At 35.3% G+C, this 19605-nt stretch overlaps 1 protein-coding gene and 1 long non-coding RNA gene across 3 annotated transcripts in view; one reads left to right on the plus strand and one right to left on the minus strand.

Annotated features, from left to right (window-relative positions):
* The window catches only part of LOC112630415, a 222425-nt gene that overhangs the window by 196114 nt on the left and 6706 nt on the right, over positions 1 to 19605 (plus strand). The window lies entirely within an intron of this gene.
* TRPA1 (transient receptor potential cation channel subfamily A member 1) overlaps positions 1 to 19605 on the minus strand; it is a 54554-nt gene that overhangs the window by 7459 nt on the left and 27490 nt on the right. The window contains exons 16-24 of the mRNA XM_025394670.1: positions 18328 to 18387; positions 17723 to 17818; positions 11176 to 11246; positions 10319 to 10481; positions 9437 to 9526; positions 7744 to 7913; positions 5449 to 5578; positions 4844 to 5026; positions 1156 to 1224 (exon numbers count right to left, since the gene is read on the minus strand). Coding sequence (XP_025250455.1) covers positions 1156 to 1224; positions 4844 to 5026; positions 5449 to 5578; positions 7744 to 7913; positions 9437 to 9526; positions 10319 to 10481; positions 11176 to 11246; positions 17723 to 17818; positions 18328 to 18387 — 1032 coding nt within the window. The remainder of the gene's footprint in view (positions 1 to 1155; positions 1225 to 4843; positions 5027 to 5448; positions 5579 to 7743; positions 7914 to 9436; positions 9527 to 10318; positions 10482 to 11175; positions 11247 to 17722; positions 17819 to 18327; positions 18388 to 19605) is intronic.

Raw genomic sequence — 19605 nt, forward strand, 5'->3', positions numbered from 1 at the left:
TTTGTATACACTATGTATTGAAACATTGTTTCTCAATAAATAAATATTAGTGTATGGCTTAATGAATAACAGAGAAGAAAGAATTTGGACAAATAAAAGTGAAGAGGAGACAAGAGTGAATAGAAAGTTATATCATTACATGACTTTTCTATCTCCTCTCTCAAACTGGCCAAAGTTTCTGAATGCATATAGTCAACTGGTCAACAAATATCCTTGAAGCATCAAAAATGGCCATTTGAATTTGAAATTTAAAGACAATCCAGTCAAGAGCATAAAAATAACTTTGTGTTGTATGACAGAAAGGTACCTCACAAGGTTCAGTAGCCAAATACCTAGCCAGGAAACTTTGACACCAAATTTTACATCAAATTGTCTATAAAAATGAGAGAGATGTCACAAGAGAACAAAACCTCATGGATGCAATTAAAATGTCAACATAAATTATGCTGTGGGTACCCTGCGATTCCCTGCATAAAATATAAGGAGCGCCTTCAAACAGTGGGGCTAGGATGCCAGTGATTCTCTTGATCCAGCAGCTTGCTACCTGGGTGGCCACATTTTAACATGGGTGGCCACATTTTAACATAACACAAGATGCTCAGGCAATTTCTCAATTTCTCTGCTAAGATTGTTCTAGGACATTTTTTTTCATAATCTTTTATTAGAGCAGGTATACCAGATAACATGCAAAGAGACACAGGATGTGACTCCTCAGGATTAAGAAAGCTTCCATGCTAAATAACTGTGCTCTCAGAAAAGGAAGTAACGATAATGGTGTTAGTTTCAGTAAGTTTAAATAAACGTGCTGCAGACAATACCTAACTTAGGATGGTCTGACTCACGATTTTTGACTTTATGGTGGTGTGAAAGTGATGTATATTCAGTAGAATCTGTACTTCAAGTTTTAAACTTTGATCTGTTCTGGGCGAGCAGTGTGTGGTACTCTCCTAGGATGCCGGGCAGTGGCAGCGAGCCACAGAACCCAGTCAGCCACATGATCAGGAGGGTAAACAGTCCAACTTTACAGTGTAAGTGGTATAAATTTACAACTGGCATATTCCTTCAAAATGCCCATTTTTGACTTGTAATATTTTTAACTTATTGTGGGTTTACCAGAAGATAACACTGCCATAAGTGGGGAAGCACTGCACTTACCTGCATAGCTATCCTCTTCAATGATGCATGTTTCTGGACCTCAGCAATGTCACCAACTGCCAAACCAATCTGAAGTATGACACAAAATTTAATCACCACAGTTTAATGGCCCACTGAAAAATGCATGTAAGGTCTGTCTTAGTCCATTCACACTGCTATAACAAAATAGTTTAGTCTGGGTAAAGTATAAATAGCATAAATTAATTGCTTACAGTTCTGCAGGCTGGGAAGTCCAAAATCAAGACTCGGGCAGAACTGGTTTCTGATGACAGCCCATTCCTCATAGGTGGCACCTTCTATGTGTTCCCATGTGGCAGAAGGACAAAGGAGCTAATAAGCTCCTTCATAGTTTTTTTTATAAGGGAACTAACTCCATTCATGAGGGCTCTCCCCTCAGGGCCTAATCACCTCCGAAAGGCCCCAACTTCTAATGCCATCTTCTTGGTGATTAGGTTTCCATATATACATTTTGGGTGGGACATAAAAATTCAAACCATAGCAAGGTCTCTGTGGCTAAAGTGGGAGAGTGGGCATATGATCTACTAGTAGTAGCTGCAGAATACTTTGGTCATACACCTTACAGAAAACTACAAGGCCTATATACCTCTGCAACGGTGATGGCCACATTTGGAGGTTCAGTACTCTTAAGTGCTATAAAAACTTATGACACATGAATTAATCTGAAATTCATTTCATTTAAGATAATCTGCTATTTTTTGAAAGGACAGGGATGATGTGATATCACATGCAATTGGGTGTAGCCACACAACATGGTGGGAAGCTCCAGGAGTTTAGTAACTAAGGTAGACAAGAGTGATTTAACAACATGGAAAAAAATACTAAACTGAGAGAATGATACATATTATATCTTACATATGTTCAGAAGGAAAACATATACTATAGGGGCAGGAGAGGCTCTGGTGAGAAACCAGAAATGTATGGCTAGATAGAATTAGGAGGGGGGAAGCTGCTAGCTCAGTTCTACTCAATCTGTTGAATTCGCTGATTTCACTCACTCATTTATTTTTCTGGTACTTAGTTCCTGCCTTTGCTGAGCCAGCATCTTGCATGCTGCACCAGAAAGAAACGTCAGTGACTGCTCTTGAGGAGCTCAAAGTCCAGTAAACTCTATGAGATGAGGGATCTGTCAAGCTCACCACTGTATGCCTAGTGCTTAGTATAGAGAGGGCATGTAATAGGTAAACAAAACAGTCACAGAATGAATGAAGAGAGGGAGAATATATTCTAGGGCTTGCAAACTAGCACTGAGAACTGGATATAGTCAGGAAATAGGTTTCACTGGGCAGGATAATATTGTTTTGCTTTTTAATTTGCAAGTTTTCAGATGGGTGTTCTCTCCAATTTACATTGGCCCCCATCAAAACCAACCATCTCTGCCAGGCGCAGCATCTCACATCTGCAGTCCCAGAAATTTGGGAGGCTTAGGTGGAAGGATCACTTGAGCCCAGGAGTTCCAGACCAGCCTGGGCAATATGGCGAAACCCCATCTCTACAAAAATTAGCTGGGTGTGGTGTTGAGCACCTGTATTTGCAGCTTCTAGGTAGGCTGAGGTGGAGGATCAGCTGAGACTGGGAAGTGGAGGCTACAGTGAGTCATGATCACTCCACTGTACTCCAGCCTGGGTCACAGAATGAGATCCTGTCTAAAAACAAGCAAACAAACAAAAAACTAACCCTAAAACTAACCATTTCATACCCGCTGCTTCACATATTTTAGATACTTGCCTGGGCTCTGAAGACATTTGAGCTTATAAGCCATAGAAGAGATCAATTATTAACTTTTAATGGTCACTAACATTTATCAAATGCATATCATGTGCCAAGTACTGTTTTAAGTTCCTTGTATTAGCTCATTTATTCTTTGCAATAATCTAGGAAGTAGGTTTTATTATTATTATTTGTTTGTATCCTAAAAACTATGGTAACACAAGGAAAGAGCACCCAATAGAGTCAGGTAATTGGAGACAGGTGGGTGGTTAAGGAAGTCTGCTCTGAAGAAATGATACCTCAGCTGAGTTTTGAAATCTTAGAGCTAACCCATGGTGGGATGTTTTCCAGGCAAAAGGAAGAGCCTGTATAGAGTCCAGACAGCATGAAGGAAAGTGTGGCACATTCAGGGAGTGTGCATTTCTGGGTAAATCCTGGGAACAGTGAGGTGTTGGGAAAGATCTTGGTAAGATCCAGCTCACAGGGACCTTTGCCTGCTATGCTGATGGGTTTGGACTGGATTAAAGCTTTTGGAAAAATATTTAAAAGAGCCACTGATGGGATTAGCTTTTCATTATCAGGGCATCACTATGGTGGCCATTTGTAGGAAGAATGAGACAAAGCAGTGAGGTATGGTGGAGATGCTCTTGAGGCTGCTGGAGCAATCTGGATGAGGAACCATGACAGTCCAAGCCAACTGGAAGCAGATGTGAAAGCCAAAGAATTATTGAAAGAACTGAGGAAAAATGTGGGAGAGTGAAATAGAGACTATCTGCCAATGATCTGAGTAGGATGACTAGGAGATTCTACTGAGAGGCAGTAGAGATTCTGAAGGAAAAGATAACATTAGTCTTGGCTCTGTTGGTTTGATTTTGCTCCAGGATATCCAGGTAGAAATGCACAATGGATGCCAGATGTGTGGATCTTCAGAATGGGGCCAACCTGTACTACTGCTAAGCCCAATTCTCTTCTGGATAATTATCTTCCAAAACATAAACAATTATCAGAGAAGAATGTGGGCTTTATGTCATTCTCCATTATTCCTATTGCCATCCTTTGTTTTCCTAGGTCACCAAAATAAAACTCTGGAGTTGTATCAAATAAATGAATCAAAATACTTACTCATCTGCATATTTTTTTTCCTTTCCAGAAACACTGCCTAGTACCGTCTCTGATACATAGTCAGACTCAAAGAAAGTGTGTGGAATATGTACAGGTGTGCATAAATGGATAAAGGAAAAACAGGCACAACAATGCCAATCAAGACTCCCCATGGACCTGGAATGGGATGCACCTTTGCCTGCATCAGCCAACATGCTCATGCCTTGAGCAGATTCTCTAGAGAATTCCATGTGGAAAGGCACTCTCATGTCTGCTGATACTATCTAGGCTTTGACTGGGTTCAAGGTGGCATGTGAACGTTGTAGACGCCCTCTGCATGACAGACTTCCCCACTTGAATCTCTGGTCAATGGTAAATTTGAGCATAGAGACAATATATTCCATAAAGGTCTCTGCCTAACCTCTGATCCCCTTTCCAACTCCAAAACATCACACGCCTTCATCTTTATTGCTTTTCCCTGCTTCTTATTTCTTCATAGCATTTATCACTCCCATGACATCATGCAACACATTTATTTGTTTATTACCGAACTTCCTGACTGTTTGTAATCACACTGGGACTGAATATTGGTCTGCTTTCTTCATCACTGGTTCCTAGAACTTGTAACAGTTACTGGCATTTAGGAGATCCTTGATATTTGCCAAGTGCATGCATCTTTGCATGCCCTGAGCCTCTTGATGTGCCTGATGCTTCCCAGGCACCAAATGAGTGTTGAATGAATAGATTTTGTAGTAATCATCTCCCCAGTGGAGGGAGATTAAAGAAGTTAAAAAATAATTATCATTATAAAATGTTTCAAATGATCAACAAACAGAAAATACAAGAAAAAACTACTTACAAGTAAATTCATGAGGACAATTGGGACAAATATTGCGAAGCAAATAAGTTGTGCAAAGGACAGAACTGGATGTGCCAATTCATTTCTCAGATATGGTTCTAGGAAGGACTCTCGATAATTGATATCTCCTAACATCATACTGAAGGTCTGGACTATAGAAAGCAATGGAGAGCTGAAGGGATCCTGAAAACACATGGTGAGGAACAAATGAAATGCAAAGTTTCTACCGTGAAAAAGTGTTTCCTGGAGGTAGAATGATAAAAATTATATTCAGAATACATTTTTAAAGTCATAGGTATATAGCTACTGAAATACAGTGATAAAATATTAGTAAACAGTGGTAAAGTCATCAAAAATATGTTATCTGCATAAATAATAAATCATCTGCATTATACATAAACTTTTTGACAATGGACAAAGTTACTTAACATAACTATACATTTTTTTCGGCAATAAAAGTCATTTGAAAGAAATAGCAGATAAAAACTAAAGTATTCGAATACTGTTATGTAATTCAGAATTTTCTAGACTATTTAGATTTAAGTATAAATATATATTTCCATAATTCACAGCAACAAAATCAACTACTGATGCAACTGTCTTACCTGTAAATTCAGGAGGATGTAAAAGCTGAGTCCAAAAGCCAGAAGAAGGAAGATAAATACAACTGTAGACCTCAATAAAGTTTTCAAAATTACCTCCAACATAACAATAAAAATTCCACAATTTTCAAATCTAGAAAAGTAAAAAAACACACAGACACACACATTTACTCACTTTTGTAGTGAAAGTGTATTCATTCAGTGACAATATTTATCATGTATTAAATCAGGTATTAGATTTCACAGATGAGATCCTTGAGGCCAGTTATTTCGAAAAAGAAAACATAAGAATTAATTGAATAATCATGTCTTAATTTTCAAGCTGTTAGTCACATTACTTTTGCTTTTATTCTCATTATTAATGTTATCTGTTTTTTTTGGATACAGGGTCTTGCTTTGTCAACCAAGCTGGAGTGCAGTGGTGCAATCATTGCTCACTGTAGCCTTGACTTCCCAGGCTCAGGTGATCCTCCTGCCTCAGCTTCCTGAGTAGCTGGGACCACAGGCATACATCACCCCCAGGCTGGTCACAAACTGCTGGGCTCAAGCGGTAGCCTTCCTTGGCTTCCCATAGGGCTAGGATTATAGGCGTGAGTCACTGTGCCCAGCCTTAATGTTACCTTAAATCATTTTACCACTTGACGACTGGACATTACTTCGACTGAAGTAGGAGAGAAAAATAAGAGCTTCTCAATATCAAAGAAAATGCTACCAAATGCTTAATACAGAAATTAGAGAGATAAATTGTGTACTGCATCATGCAGAGATTGAGTTCATGAACCGGAAGGCACCTAATGCAGGGGACACACCACATGATTTGCATTTTATCCTCTTCATCTCCTTCGGTTTTCTTTTCTACCCCCTGCATCCTATATTGTGAAATGTTTGGATAGATAATGGGTGTGTCATCTGGCCTCTAACTTGTACTTTGCCTTTGACAAAGATGACTTTTAAATGAGGAACTTACAAGATTCTGAAGTTGAAAGGGACTTCAGCTAAATTCACAGAGACATATAATGACTCACCAAAGCCACTAATAATGACAGAGCCAAGGGTGCGACAGTGCCTGAACCTGTCTTAAATCCTATTTCTGGGCCACTGCCTTTCTCACCATACCATGTACTCTCCAAGGGGTGGCACTAAACTCTCTATCACTGTGCTCATGACACAGTAATGCAGAAGATATGGTGGAAAAGACACGTTCCCTGGAGTCAGAAAGATTTTGGTTAAATACCTGTATCTCGACTGACTCGCTGAGATCTTCAGCAAATTACTGAACTCAGTGCTTCAGCTTCCTCTTTTAGAGAATGCAAATAATAACACTGACCTCATTATTGGAAAGATTATGTGAAATAACATGAAACTCAACATTACCAACTGTCAAAGGCCTGGGAAATCTAGAATTAGATTCTTTGGGCTTATTTTTTCTTGTATACCACTTTGATTCCCCATACTATCTATCAGTTCATTTTGAGTGTTTTAATTCAAAGTAAATGTTTACAAAATAATATCAGGTAAAACAAGAATAGCCAATACTTTTCCCATTTACTCCCCCTATTTAATCTAGATTTGTCTAGACTAGTGTTCTTGACCAGGGCTTATTTGGCACACAGGGAACATCTGGCATTGTCTGCATTCATTTTTGGTTGTCACAACTGGAGGAAGGTGGATGCTACTGGTATCTAGTGGGCAGAAGCAAGGAGCCAGGAATGCTGCTAAGCATTTTACAATATACAAGACAGTCCCCCTCCACAGAAAGAAGAAAAGGAGGAGGAGGACGAGGAGGAGGAGGAGGAGGAGGAGAAGAAGGAGGAGGAGAAGAAGAAGGAGGAGGAGGAGAAGGAGGAGGAGGAGAAGGAGGAGGAGGAGGAGAAGGAGAAGGAGAAGGAGAAGGAGAAGAAGAAGAAGAGGAGGAGAAGGAGGAGGAGGAGGAAGAGGAAGAGGAAGAGGAAGAAAGGAAGAAGGAAGAAGAAGAAGAAGGAAGAAGAAGAAGAAGAAGGAAGAAGGAGGAGGAGGAGGAGGAGGAGGAGAAGGAGAAGAAGAAGAAGAAAAGAAGAAGAAGAAAGAATTATCTGGCCACAAAGTTCAATAGTGCCGAGTTTGAGAAACTCTGATCTTCATTCTGAACTCTGGAACCATGCTCCAGCCTTTCCTTAATAGGGTATAAAAAAAATTCTTCATATTTTGAAACAACTAGAAAAGGAATAAGTCAGTTTTAAATTTACACCAGGTACAGTAGTTTTTCTTTTGATATTAAAAATGCTTAAAGGATGTGGAAATCATTCAAGCTTGTTTTACCTTTGAAGATACAATAAGAAATTCATCCAATAGAGGTAAACAGCAATTGCTCCACATTGCCACTGCAGATGAGCTGGTATTTCAACAAACAAGGGCAGCACAAAAATGATGCCCGTCGTGTAGATAATCCATTCCAAAACATTGTTCATATCCATAAAATAATTCCTTTTCTGGGATAGAAAATAATAAAAAATTACCACATACAGAGACCTAGCATCTCTAGGTGGTTATATACATGCACCCAGTAATAAAAGTTTTCTAGCTTTGCAGCCAGCTGGGGAGAAGTTTAGGACCAAGGAGTAACCTCATGCCATCCTTGATTGACCTCAGTGCCCCCAGGGTATGAATCAGTGTTGGAGATGGCCCAGAGTCCTCTGTTAACCTGGTGTTATGGGAGTCTGACGCCTAAGGAAATCTTACAAATTGCTGGGCTTTCCCTGTGGAGTCCACTCCATCTTAAGGAAACTTCTTGGGGACTGCAAGTTGGTTTAGTAATTCCTGGGCCTTTCTACCCATATAACAACATGAATGTGGAGCTCTCTTTATGAACTAAAGTTATTTCTAAAAAGGTTTGGGACATGCACTGAAACTTAATTAGGAAATAAAAACAAATAATAATGGTATTTTCAAACTTTTTATGTATTGGGCATTAGATTTCCAACAGAGTAGATCGTTTAAATATCAATAAGAAAATGTGGAGATCAAATCTGACAGAAAATTGATGTAACTTTATAGCTCAATTTAAACTATAATCTGTAATTTTCATTTCTGGAAAATGAAAATAACGGCAAGAAAAATTCAGTAATGTGCCTTAAATTGTTTAAGGTAAAATGCAACACTACAGTCTAACTATCAGAATTGTGACAAATTTCTTAAAGTATCTATATGAAAATGCTTGCAATGTATAATGTTTTAAAAATGCAAAGCAATATTATCAAATTTATAAATGCAAATACCTGTGCTTACATGATGCAACAAAGAAAATTTTCACAGAAAGTGAGGTGTTGTATGAAAGACATAAGATTTATAAAAATAATATTCATTAAAATATACAAAAAAATTGTAAAGACTTTCCAACCTCCATGCTGAGAAAAGAAGGCTCTATGCCATTTATCAACCAAAGGTAGGGCCTGCAGACAATTTATACACTTGGTTCTGATCTGAACTTGGCTCACTCATTTAAAAAGTAGAATATAAAGTAAAAATTTTGCTGTAAAAAGTTCCAAAATTGTATTAAAACCTGGAACTTTATTTAATCTAAAAAGCATTTCTGTTAGAAAAGGAATTCAAAGAAAGACTCATTTGAAATGGAGTCTTGGGCCAGATAACTTCTTCATAAACATTTACATTTAAAATTATCAAGTTCAAAATTTAACCATTATGTTAGCAAAATCTTTAAAACTATGTAAGAGAAAAGAAAGTTCACTCATAAAGACCATTTGTAGTTAGAGAGATCCTTAAGGACCAGTAAAAGTTGAACATCTCTTTCATAGATATATCAAGTAGGCAGTGACCTTACCTAAAATCATGTGATTTCTACCTTTTGAAACATTTATGCTTGGTGTTTCTAATCTGTATGTTAGTCAAGCTATGTAATTTTATTATGACATAATATAGTAATAGCTTATCAATTAACTTATGTCCTGCATATTAAAATATGTGCAACTTTAGAGATACAAAATGTATTACATACCTGTTGGAAAATTTGCCCCGCTTCTTTGCAATACCCAAATATACTTGATAAAAACACTAAAATCATACAAGTTTTTATTAGATATGAATTCTAAAACAAAAAAGGATAAGACACTTAGTTATGAGAGATATAAAACACTTTAATATTTCCATAATTTTCACTATTAAATTTATTTTTTCCTTTTTTTGCTTAATTTCTATATACTGTCCACTTAGAGTTGAACAGAAAATTTAACTGACACCAATACTCATATCATTTACTAGAGATGAACACATCCTCATTTCAGAATGTCCTTATTAAGTGAAGTTCAAAAACTGATAATTGAATTAAAAAAGAATATGAATCTATAGGCCAATATAAAATTGTTTATTGTCACAAAATACATACAACAAAATTTACCATTCTAAAAGTGTTACATTTTACGTGTACATTTTAAAATACATAATTCAGCAGATTAAGTATATTCACAGTGTAATACCACCATCACTATTATCTAGTTCCATAACTTTTTCATCATCTTGGATGGAAACTACATATCCATAAAGCATCTCTCCCCATTTCCCATGTCCCAGAGTCCCTGGCAACTATAAATCTGCTTTCTTGTACACCTATTTTAAAGTTTTACACTTCACTATTTAAGCTGGCATCTAACACATGTCAGTTCCTTTTAAATTAGTTTATAAACTCATTCGTTGACCTGTTTGTTTATATTCCCTCTCCTTCCACAAAGGATTTTAGGAGAAATTAGTACTGTATACAAATTCTTACAGGCTATTTATAATGAAGTCCTGATTATGTCACATTTATTATGGGTTTAGTAGTCTTAAGAAAAAATACATTTTTTATAATCTTTTATTTTAGAAAGTTAAAATTTGGAATTACCGTGGTATCTAGTATTTCTGAATGATCACTAGTTTCATTGATGATTCCGGTTGAGTTGAAAGCCATTCCTGGTTTTATATTGACAACGAGAATGGTCATAGGTATGAGACCAAGACAGTAAGATCCTAAATTCATCATATGGGCTCTAAATCCATAAGCCAACCTACAAAAATATAAGCAAACCAGAATTGAGTAATTTCAAATGAAAATATTTACTTAAGATACTTCGGGAAAAAGTGGTTATAATCTCTTTAAGAAAACTTGTCGGTAAATTCACTGAAGCTTAGAATCAAGTAAATCTTCTAATTCACCTTTTTCATTTTCAGAGAAGGACTCTCAAGTTCTAAGCAAATTATGACTTAACAAATTAAAGAAAGAGCCGGGATGTTAACCCATATAATCTGTCAGCAATATGAGTGCTCTTCCTAGAACACACCTCTTTCTTCATTGTCAACTAAATTTCAGGGTCCAAGATATTTCTACATGTTCCATATAAGGATCCTTTCCATGCCCCAAATATTTCATTTAATGTTAAAGATAAATTTTAGTCTCGAAAGAGTTTCTTTATGTCTTATATAATAACTCCCTCCCACTCCAAATATTTTATTTAATGATAAAGATAAACAATGCCAGCATTTTTTAACCTTAACTTCTTTTTATTTGGTCTTTTTCACTTTATTTTATTATTATCATACTTTAAGTTCTAGGGCATTTGCCTTACTTATTTCTTCAAAGTAAAATCATTAACATAACAAAAACCAAAACATTAAAATACCATTACAATATAATTGTTTTGAAGACTTTGTAATAGATCCAATAGGCACAGCATTAAACAAGAAATACTATTCAATACCCACCATTTCATGAGTAAATATTCTTTACACACAGGATGATTGAGAAGCTCTATGCGGTTATTTTGTACCATTGCCTGAGAAATAAAAAAAATGTGTAATAAAAACACAATCATAATCAACTACTGAGTATAAACTAATCTTTTTATTGTCTGGTTTTATAGCTGTGTTTTGACATTGTAAAAGTAACATCTATTTTAGAACATTAAAAAAATAAAAATTAGATCAAGATTTTAAAAAACACAAATTAGAACCATTTTGTACAGGTAAAATTGTTTGATTCAGTCTGATTCTTTAGTTCTCTGACTACTTGACCTAGCGTAAGCTTTTTAATCTTATATAGGATTATAACGGGAAAGGACATTAAAGATAAATTAGCAAGTTATACCCTCATTCTGTCCTTGAAGAAATTCAGGCTTATCTTTCTAGAAGGATTTTATGCAGTAGAATATACATACATAGTTGTTAAATTAATCTAGATCATAAGTTTTCATTAAAGTTATTTGTGACTACAAGTATTTATTGAAAAATTAGTTTTTAACTATTCAAGAAATACATAAATAGAGGGACTGATGCCAACAAGGTAGCAAAATAGGAAGTCCTAGGCCCCCCTTCCTCCATAGAGATATGGAATTAAAAACAATACACAGACCATTTTCTTTGTGAGCAATCCAGAACTTAGTTAAGGTGTTTCTGTACCCAAGGTGAGCACATAGCCAAAAATAACCATATCAAAGACAGTAGGAAAATGCATGGCCTTTACTTGCCACAGATCCTCCCTCTGGCAAAGCACAGTGCCATTGGGAGAAAACTTCCAACTCCTGCCTTCTCCCTGGAAAGAGAAAGAAAAGGGTGGAACATATCCACTGACTTCTGACTTCTAAGGGGCTGACCAAGGGAATGATTTTTATCTTGCCTGAATCTAAGCTCTGACACAAATGGGTGCCAGCAGGGGATCACTGATAACGAAGTGGATCACTGGGTCTTAGTCTAGCACCAGAGAAGATAACAGTGTCAACAGACAGATCCTAGGCAGTGTCCCAGTATCATGACTTGCTACAGCACCAGAGATAGAGGGAAAAAGAGACAAAAAGTCTACCACATACTGAAAACAATTAGCAAAATGGCAATAGTAAGTCCTTTCCTGTCAATAATTATTTTAAAGGTAAACTGGTTAAACTCTCCTACTAAAATACAAAGGTTGATTGAATGGATAAAACACAGGATTCAACTATATGCTGTCTGCAAGAGACTCACTTTAGATATAAGAACACAGGCTGTAAGTGAACGGATGGAAAAATATATTCCATGCAAATGAGAACCTGAAGTGAAAAGAAACAGCCATATTTACATCAGACAAAATAGACTTTAAGACAAAAACTGTGACAAGAAACAAAGAAGGACAATATATAATGATAACAAGGTCAACTCACCAAGAAGATACAACAATCATAAATATATACAAACCTCACATTAGAGCTCCCCAAAATATGGAACAAACTTAGATAGAACTGAAGGGAGAAATAAACAGCAACACAGTAATAGTAGGAGACTTCACTATCTGACTTTCAGTTATGGATAGAACAACCAGACAGAAGTTTAATAAGGAAACAGAAGACTTGAACTTGAAAGAAGCATTAAAACATTTCAAAAGATTGAAATCATATAAAATAGCTTCCTCACTACAGTGGAATAAAACTAGAAATCAAAAGTAGAAGGAAAATAGGAAAATAAAAAAACATGTGGAAGCTTAACAACTCACTCTTAAACAGCAAATAGGTCAAAGAAAAAATAAAAGAGAAATTTAAAGTATATCTGGAGACAAATGAAATGAAAACATAATATACCAAAATGTATGCAGTATAGCTAAAGCAATACTAAAAGGCAAGTTTATAATGGTAAACACTTATGTTATAAGACAAGAAAGATCTCAAATCCATAATTTAACTTAAAACTCAAGGAAATAAAGAAAATACAAACTAAACCTAAGATTAGCAAAATGAAGAAAATAATAATGATTAGAGCAGAGATAAATGAAAGAGAGAATAGGACAAAATAGAAAAAAAATCAATGAAACCAAGAGTTGGTTTTTTGAAAAGATAAGCAAAATTTAAAAATTTTTACTAGACTAATTATGGAAAAAGGAGAGATGATTTATTGGCTATGACACCAACAGAACAGGCAACTAAAGCAAAAACAGACCAACCGGACTATATAAGGTTAAAATTTTCTTCAAGTCAAAGGAAGCAATGACCAAAGTAAAAAGGCAACCTATGGAATGGGAGTAAATATTTATAAATCATATATCTTATAAGGAGTTAATATCCAGAATATTTGAGGAACTCCTACAACTCAACAAGACAATAAATAACCCAATTGACAAATGGGTCAAGGTTGTGAATAGGTATTTCTCCAAAGAAGATACATGAATAGTCAATAAGCATTATTGCTTATGACTATTGAATGAGAAGATGCTCGACATCATTCATTATTAGGGAAATGCAGTTTAGAACCACAATGAGATACCACTTCACATCTGTTAGTTGGCCACTATCAAAATAACAAAAAATAACAAGTATTGGTGAGCATGCTGAGAAACTGGAATCCTTTGTGCACTATTGGTCAGAATGTAAAAGGGGATAGCCATTATGGAAAACAGTATTGGGGTTCCTCAAGAAATTAAAAATAGAATCACCACAGGATCCAGCAAGTCTACTTCTAAATGTGTATATGAAGAGTTTAAAGCAGGATCTCAAAGAGATATTTGTATACTCATGTTTGCTGTAGCATTATTCACAATAGCCAAAAAGGAAAAGCAACCCAATATCTTCAACAGACAAACAGATAAGGAAAATATGGTACATACATACAATAGAATATCACTCAGCCTTAAAAAGAAGGAAGTCTTGTCACATGCTCTAACATGGATGAACCTTGAGGAGATTATAGTAATTGAAATAAGCCAGTCACAAAAGTACAAATGCTGTAAGATTCCACTTTATATGAAGTACTTAAGGTGGAGAAAAATCTTAGAAAAATCTTACAAAAAGTAGAAGGGTGGTTGCCAAGGGCTGGGGGAAAGATGATGGAAGTTGCTGTTCAATAAGTACAGAGTTTCAGTTTTACAACATGAAAGAATTTAGGTATCTCTTGAGTAACAATGTGAAAATACTTAACACTACTGAACTATACATTTAAAAAGAGTTAAGACAGTAAATTTAACTTTATGCTTTTTACCACAAGTAAAAAAGAAAAGAAATACCCAAACAAATTCTCTTAAAATACTGGAACATTGGGATAAGGCCATAGTTCTCACCACACCTAAGCCTCAATTCTGGGCAGGACTCCATTTCCCCAGTAGTATCACCATTGCTAACTTGTACATCCTTCCAAATCCTTTTCTGTATTTCTACACAGAAACACCCATGTTCAAAAACTCAGATGTAGTTATAGAAAAAAAGGATAATTATTTTGTATTTATGTTTTTACTCAGATTATGTCTTCAATTTGCTTATTTATTCAACACAGCCTAGAAACATATCAATGTTATATAAAGATTCATCAAGAACGTTGTTTTTAAATACTGCTTAATATTTCATTATTTGGATATAGTAGTTTATTGAGACCTTCCCTTATTTATAAATATTATTATTGTTTGACATTTTATAATTAAAAATAATGCAGCCAGAATTGGTCTTCTTAGCCCTTGGGCAAGTTTTTTATTTTAATTTGATGAGTTATATATTTCATTTCTAGAAAATTCTCAGACATCCTTTCAATTGTCTCCCTTCTATCTCTTTTTAAAAATGTTCATCTTTCTGAAATAACTTTTAGATAGAAGTTGGAATTTCTATTTTTAGTTTCCTTGTATTAACTTTGATTTGATTGTACTTTCCAAAATTATTCTACCAAGCAACTTCTAGGTTTTTGCACTAAACACCCACTTACATTTTGAAAAACCCTATACTATAGTTTTCATCAGCACTGTGTTAGATTTTTTTCAATCTTACTGTTCATAAAAATCTTTTCAGAAGCTTATTTAAAATTTTGATTATTAGGTCTACCCTCTAGCATTCTGGGTTAGTAGGTCTAAGATGGGCCTTAGGAAACTTCATTTTAACAAGAACCACAATAATTGTGATTCAAGCAGCCAGAGATTCCAGTTTAAAAACTACTACTGTGACACCAACAATGGAATATTTGCAGGTTCACCATTTTTCTTTTCTATTTATTTTTACCCTAACCATTTGAAAAGTAATTGAGATATATGTATATACAATATTCTGGGGGAATAAAAGAACTCCTTGCAAATATTCATTACCAATTGGATGCCCAATGGAGCTCATAAAGCTATACCTCTAGCTATTCTTGGAAAAAAAAAAAACAAAAACCTAGCAGGATCTAACTATTGTTTTTGAGACCTCATCTAAACTTCCACGTAGATTTGACTTTTTATCCATTTAAAATTGATGGTTTATTCAAGCTAAAATAGAAAATATGGAAAAATATTTGTGAGAGTAATTCAAAATGTTACTATTGATATTTTTAAAACACCATACTAGAAACACACACAGATACTTGTTTTCAATGTGCTTTCATTAAAACAATCCTCTTATGTTTCTGAAATCTTGTAACTCTGCTTTTAAACTAATAACAAATACAACAAACCTACCCTTTGAGGCATGCAAGTACATTGTAAGTTTAAATATCACCCAAATAAAGTGTAAATAAGACTTAAAGTATCCAATGTATTGGTAGCTATGCTAATGGATTTTCCATAGTAGCTCTACTCTTGCATGCACCATTAATGAAAATAGCCTCTCACTGGCTCCAGTTTGTCTTAATCTCAGTATCTGATTTCTTATGTTCTCTATTCGGTCCATCTAGACTTTCAAATTTTCTGTGCACAGTAATTTCTCATCAGGTCAGTTACCTTCCTGAAGAGCCCCACTCAGCTCACTTATAACTAAAGCAAGGTTTCCTAAGCTATTTAGGCATTGTAGAATCGGGTGCTGGTTTGATACCTAGTATATTGCATTTATCTAAGTGAACCTATTTTATTTAAATTACACTTTGCCCATTATTATATATTGTCTATTTCTTTTTAGATGCTATATAGGTCTTATTTCTTCCTATTTTTATTCTGATAATGGAGACAAAAATAGATACATTTTTTCTGATAGAAGTATTGCCTATTTTTAAAATTATAATTAAAAAACACATACATATGCAACAAATTTTCTAAGTATAACTGTAGTGCAGTTACTGTGAGATCACTCGGCTATCGATTATGAACTATACTCATAGCAAAACATAACACACTCAAGGAGAGCTAAAATGCTTACAGCAATGGTGAGTCAGTTGCCATCACCAGTGTTAAGGGCATAAAATCCCCACGAGTCTGCATTCTCCACACTCCAAGTGCTCAGTAAGCCTTGTAGGTTTAACTTTGGGTGACAGCTGTTACCATGGTCTGTACCAAAGTCTTCAATGTTGGGAAATGACCTCATTGAAGGTGAATAAAAATTCTTCATTGACCTACAGCAATGTTGTGAAATAGAATTTTCTGCAATGATGAAAATGTCTTCTACCTGTGCAGTGCAATATGACAGCCACAAGCCAAATGGGCTACTGAGCATTTAAAATATGGCTAGTGTGACTGAAAAATAAAATTTTAACTTTATTTACTTTAAACTAGTTTTTAAGTTAGGAAGCCACATGTGACTAGTGGTTCCCATATTAGATAGCCCAAATCTAGACCAAAATTTGCATCTCCAGTCCTCAAATGTTTTACATGCACACAATTTGTTGCCAATATTTACACAATTGTGGGCTGCTGTTGTCACATGGCAATGATTTGTTGAAACTAGTAGCCACTGTCCTTTTAACCAGAAGCCTAAGTTACTTATCTGTTACTGTTTTCTCTGTAGTTATTTCAGTTTGAGACCTTTGATTCAGATTAAAGAGCATCAAATGCATTATTTTCATTGCTTCATTGGCTAGAAACATAAAAGCATCTTTTTAAATAATAGTTACTTTTTAAAAAGTTTCTTGGGAAATTTAAGTCCATGCTGTGTCTTAAAAGCCTACTTCAAACTGGGTTTATTCCTCTGGAATCTAAGATCTAAGAACCTCTGAATGGTCAGAGTTTACCTTGGATCCCAGTGGCTAGCTGAACTTAGAAGCTGTGACTGTGAAATAATCACCTCTTGCATTTTCCTGTGGTTGACACTGGAGAAAACTCTTGAATATGTAGGTGGATAGAGGTGGCAAGCAAGTGTTACCTGTGTTGCCCATGGTTTATTTGATTCTGGATTGGAGCAGGTCTTACGTGACCATTAGAAATGAACTGTAGAACTTTACAGCAATTGAAAAAAATGATTGCTTTCTTTATTAAAAAATAAGGGTTTGAGTCACATGGCAGACATAGACATAGAACTATAAAACTGGAATTCTCTCGATCCATCAAGTATTAAAACATTTTAGACTATTGTATCACAACATTTTAGAACCCAACTAGAAACTATTTAGATAATGAAAACATTGAACTTACATTGAGGGCTGTAAGAGGTTCATATATAACATCCTGTGTAGGTGTTTTTTTGGTGAATTCTAATGGGCATTGAAGATATTTGAAATTATACTCGATCTGTAGAAGACAGAATTTTTTTTTTAAAAAAAGTACAGTTAGTCAAGTATAGAATCCCCAAAGTAATTCTTGAAAAAATCAAATACACAAGTTTACAATTCTGCTGAAAATTAAGTGATTTGAACAAAGTTATTTCAAGTGGAGACAAGAAATTAAGTTATTGCATATTAATTCCAAAAATAAATATCCTGGAAGGCTGTTATTCAATTGCTTTATATCTCATAGGCATGGAAAGAGAGGAGTTCTCAAAAGATCATTTAGATATTTTAGATCTTCATTATTAAGGCACAATTAGTTAAGGAAATATAAAGACTAGAAAAAATGATGCTATTAAAAACTATTAAAATGTTAGGGGAAAACAGAATGTAAGGGAAAAATTCTCTCACAAGTAGATAATACAATAATACGACAAATTAGATCAATACCTTCTACAGTAGGTTACAGATCAATAGTAACAATATTTTTAATATTTTTCAAAGAATTATAACAAAATAATAAAATAAACTTACATAGTAGTCTCGGCAGGACTTGTCTTCTGTAGAATGCAACATGCAGAAATCTAAAAGTACCTTTGAAAAAGAAAAACCAGGTAAGATATTGGGGCAGTACACTACATATTAGGAAGGATTTTACCTTATTTCTAAAATAACACACAAGACATTTCCTTTCCTTGGTCTCTTGCATCTCAACAAAAAATTATAATCTATGTCATTCAGGAGCAAAGTTTAAAATACAAAATGTTACAAATACTTTTGCATGCCTCAGAAACACCAGTGATTCAGAAAAATACCATGTGCTTGAGAATAAAATTGCATGTACTAAAATCTCGGTAAGAGATAGTCCACTAGTTGTGCCTAAGATTTGATGTCTTTCTGGGCTTTTAGAGGATATATAGATTACAGGTTGAGCAACCCTAATCTGAAAATGTGAAATTCTAAATGCTCTAAAATCCAAAATGTTTTGAGCACCCACATATTTCCATAAGTAGAAAATTCCACACATGAGTACTTAATATAAACTTTGTTTCATGCACAAAATTATTAAAAAACTATATAAAATTACCTTCAGGCTATGCTTTTAAGGAGTGTATGAAACACAAATGAATTTTGTATCTACACTTGGATCCCATCCTTATGATACCTCGTTATATATAGGCAAATATTCTGAAATCCAAAACATTTCTGGTCCCAAGAAGTTGGGATAAAGGATAGTCAATCTGATTCCTTTGCTGAGTACCTTACAGTGACAACTTATTGTTCCTAATCAAGATTTTCCATCCCAGCAATGGAGTCTTTCTATGGTTTAGGTCCCATCTTCTGAATTGCCCCAGTCTGGAGTAACGTGTTTGCTTCTGTACCTCATGTGCCAAGCAACACGGAGAGAGTATGTGTTTAGAGGAGGGTGGACAGGGGGATAGATGTTGTAATGAGAAATAGATGAAGGCTCTCTAGATACTTAACTTAGGGAAAGAACACTTATGGGGTCATTAGAGCCACCCCTATGGTGTTCGGGAACAATTGTTTTTGTGGGGCTGCATAAACAATGTGAGACACCCCAAATCTAGTGGTCCAAATTTATGGTCCTGAGAAAGAAATACTACCTAGCCAGGCTGCCCTCTTGGAACCAGGACTAGACACGATACCCCATATGGCCCCATCAATGCATCTAGGACCTCCTGGGGCATCTGGTGAACCTGCAGAACTTGAGGGTAGAGGGTCAGACTATATCCAGAAGGGAAGAAACAGGGCCCTGGCTGGTCCCAGGTACCAAAGGGATTAAGAAAATTA

Source organism: Theropithecus gelada, chromosome 8 (genome assembly GCF_003255815.1).
Source record: "Theropithecus gelada isolate Dixy chromosome 8, Tgel_1.0, whole genome shotgun sequence".
NCBI lineage: Eukaryota > Metazoa > Chordata > Mammalia > Primates > Cercopithecidae > Theropithecus > Theropithecus gelada.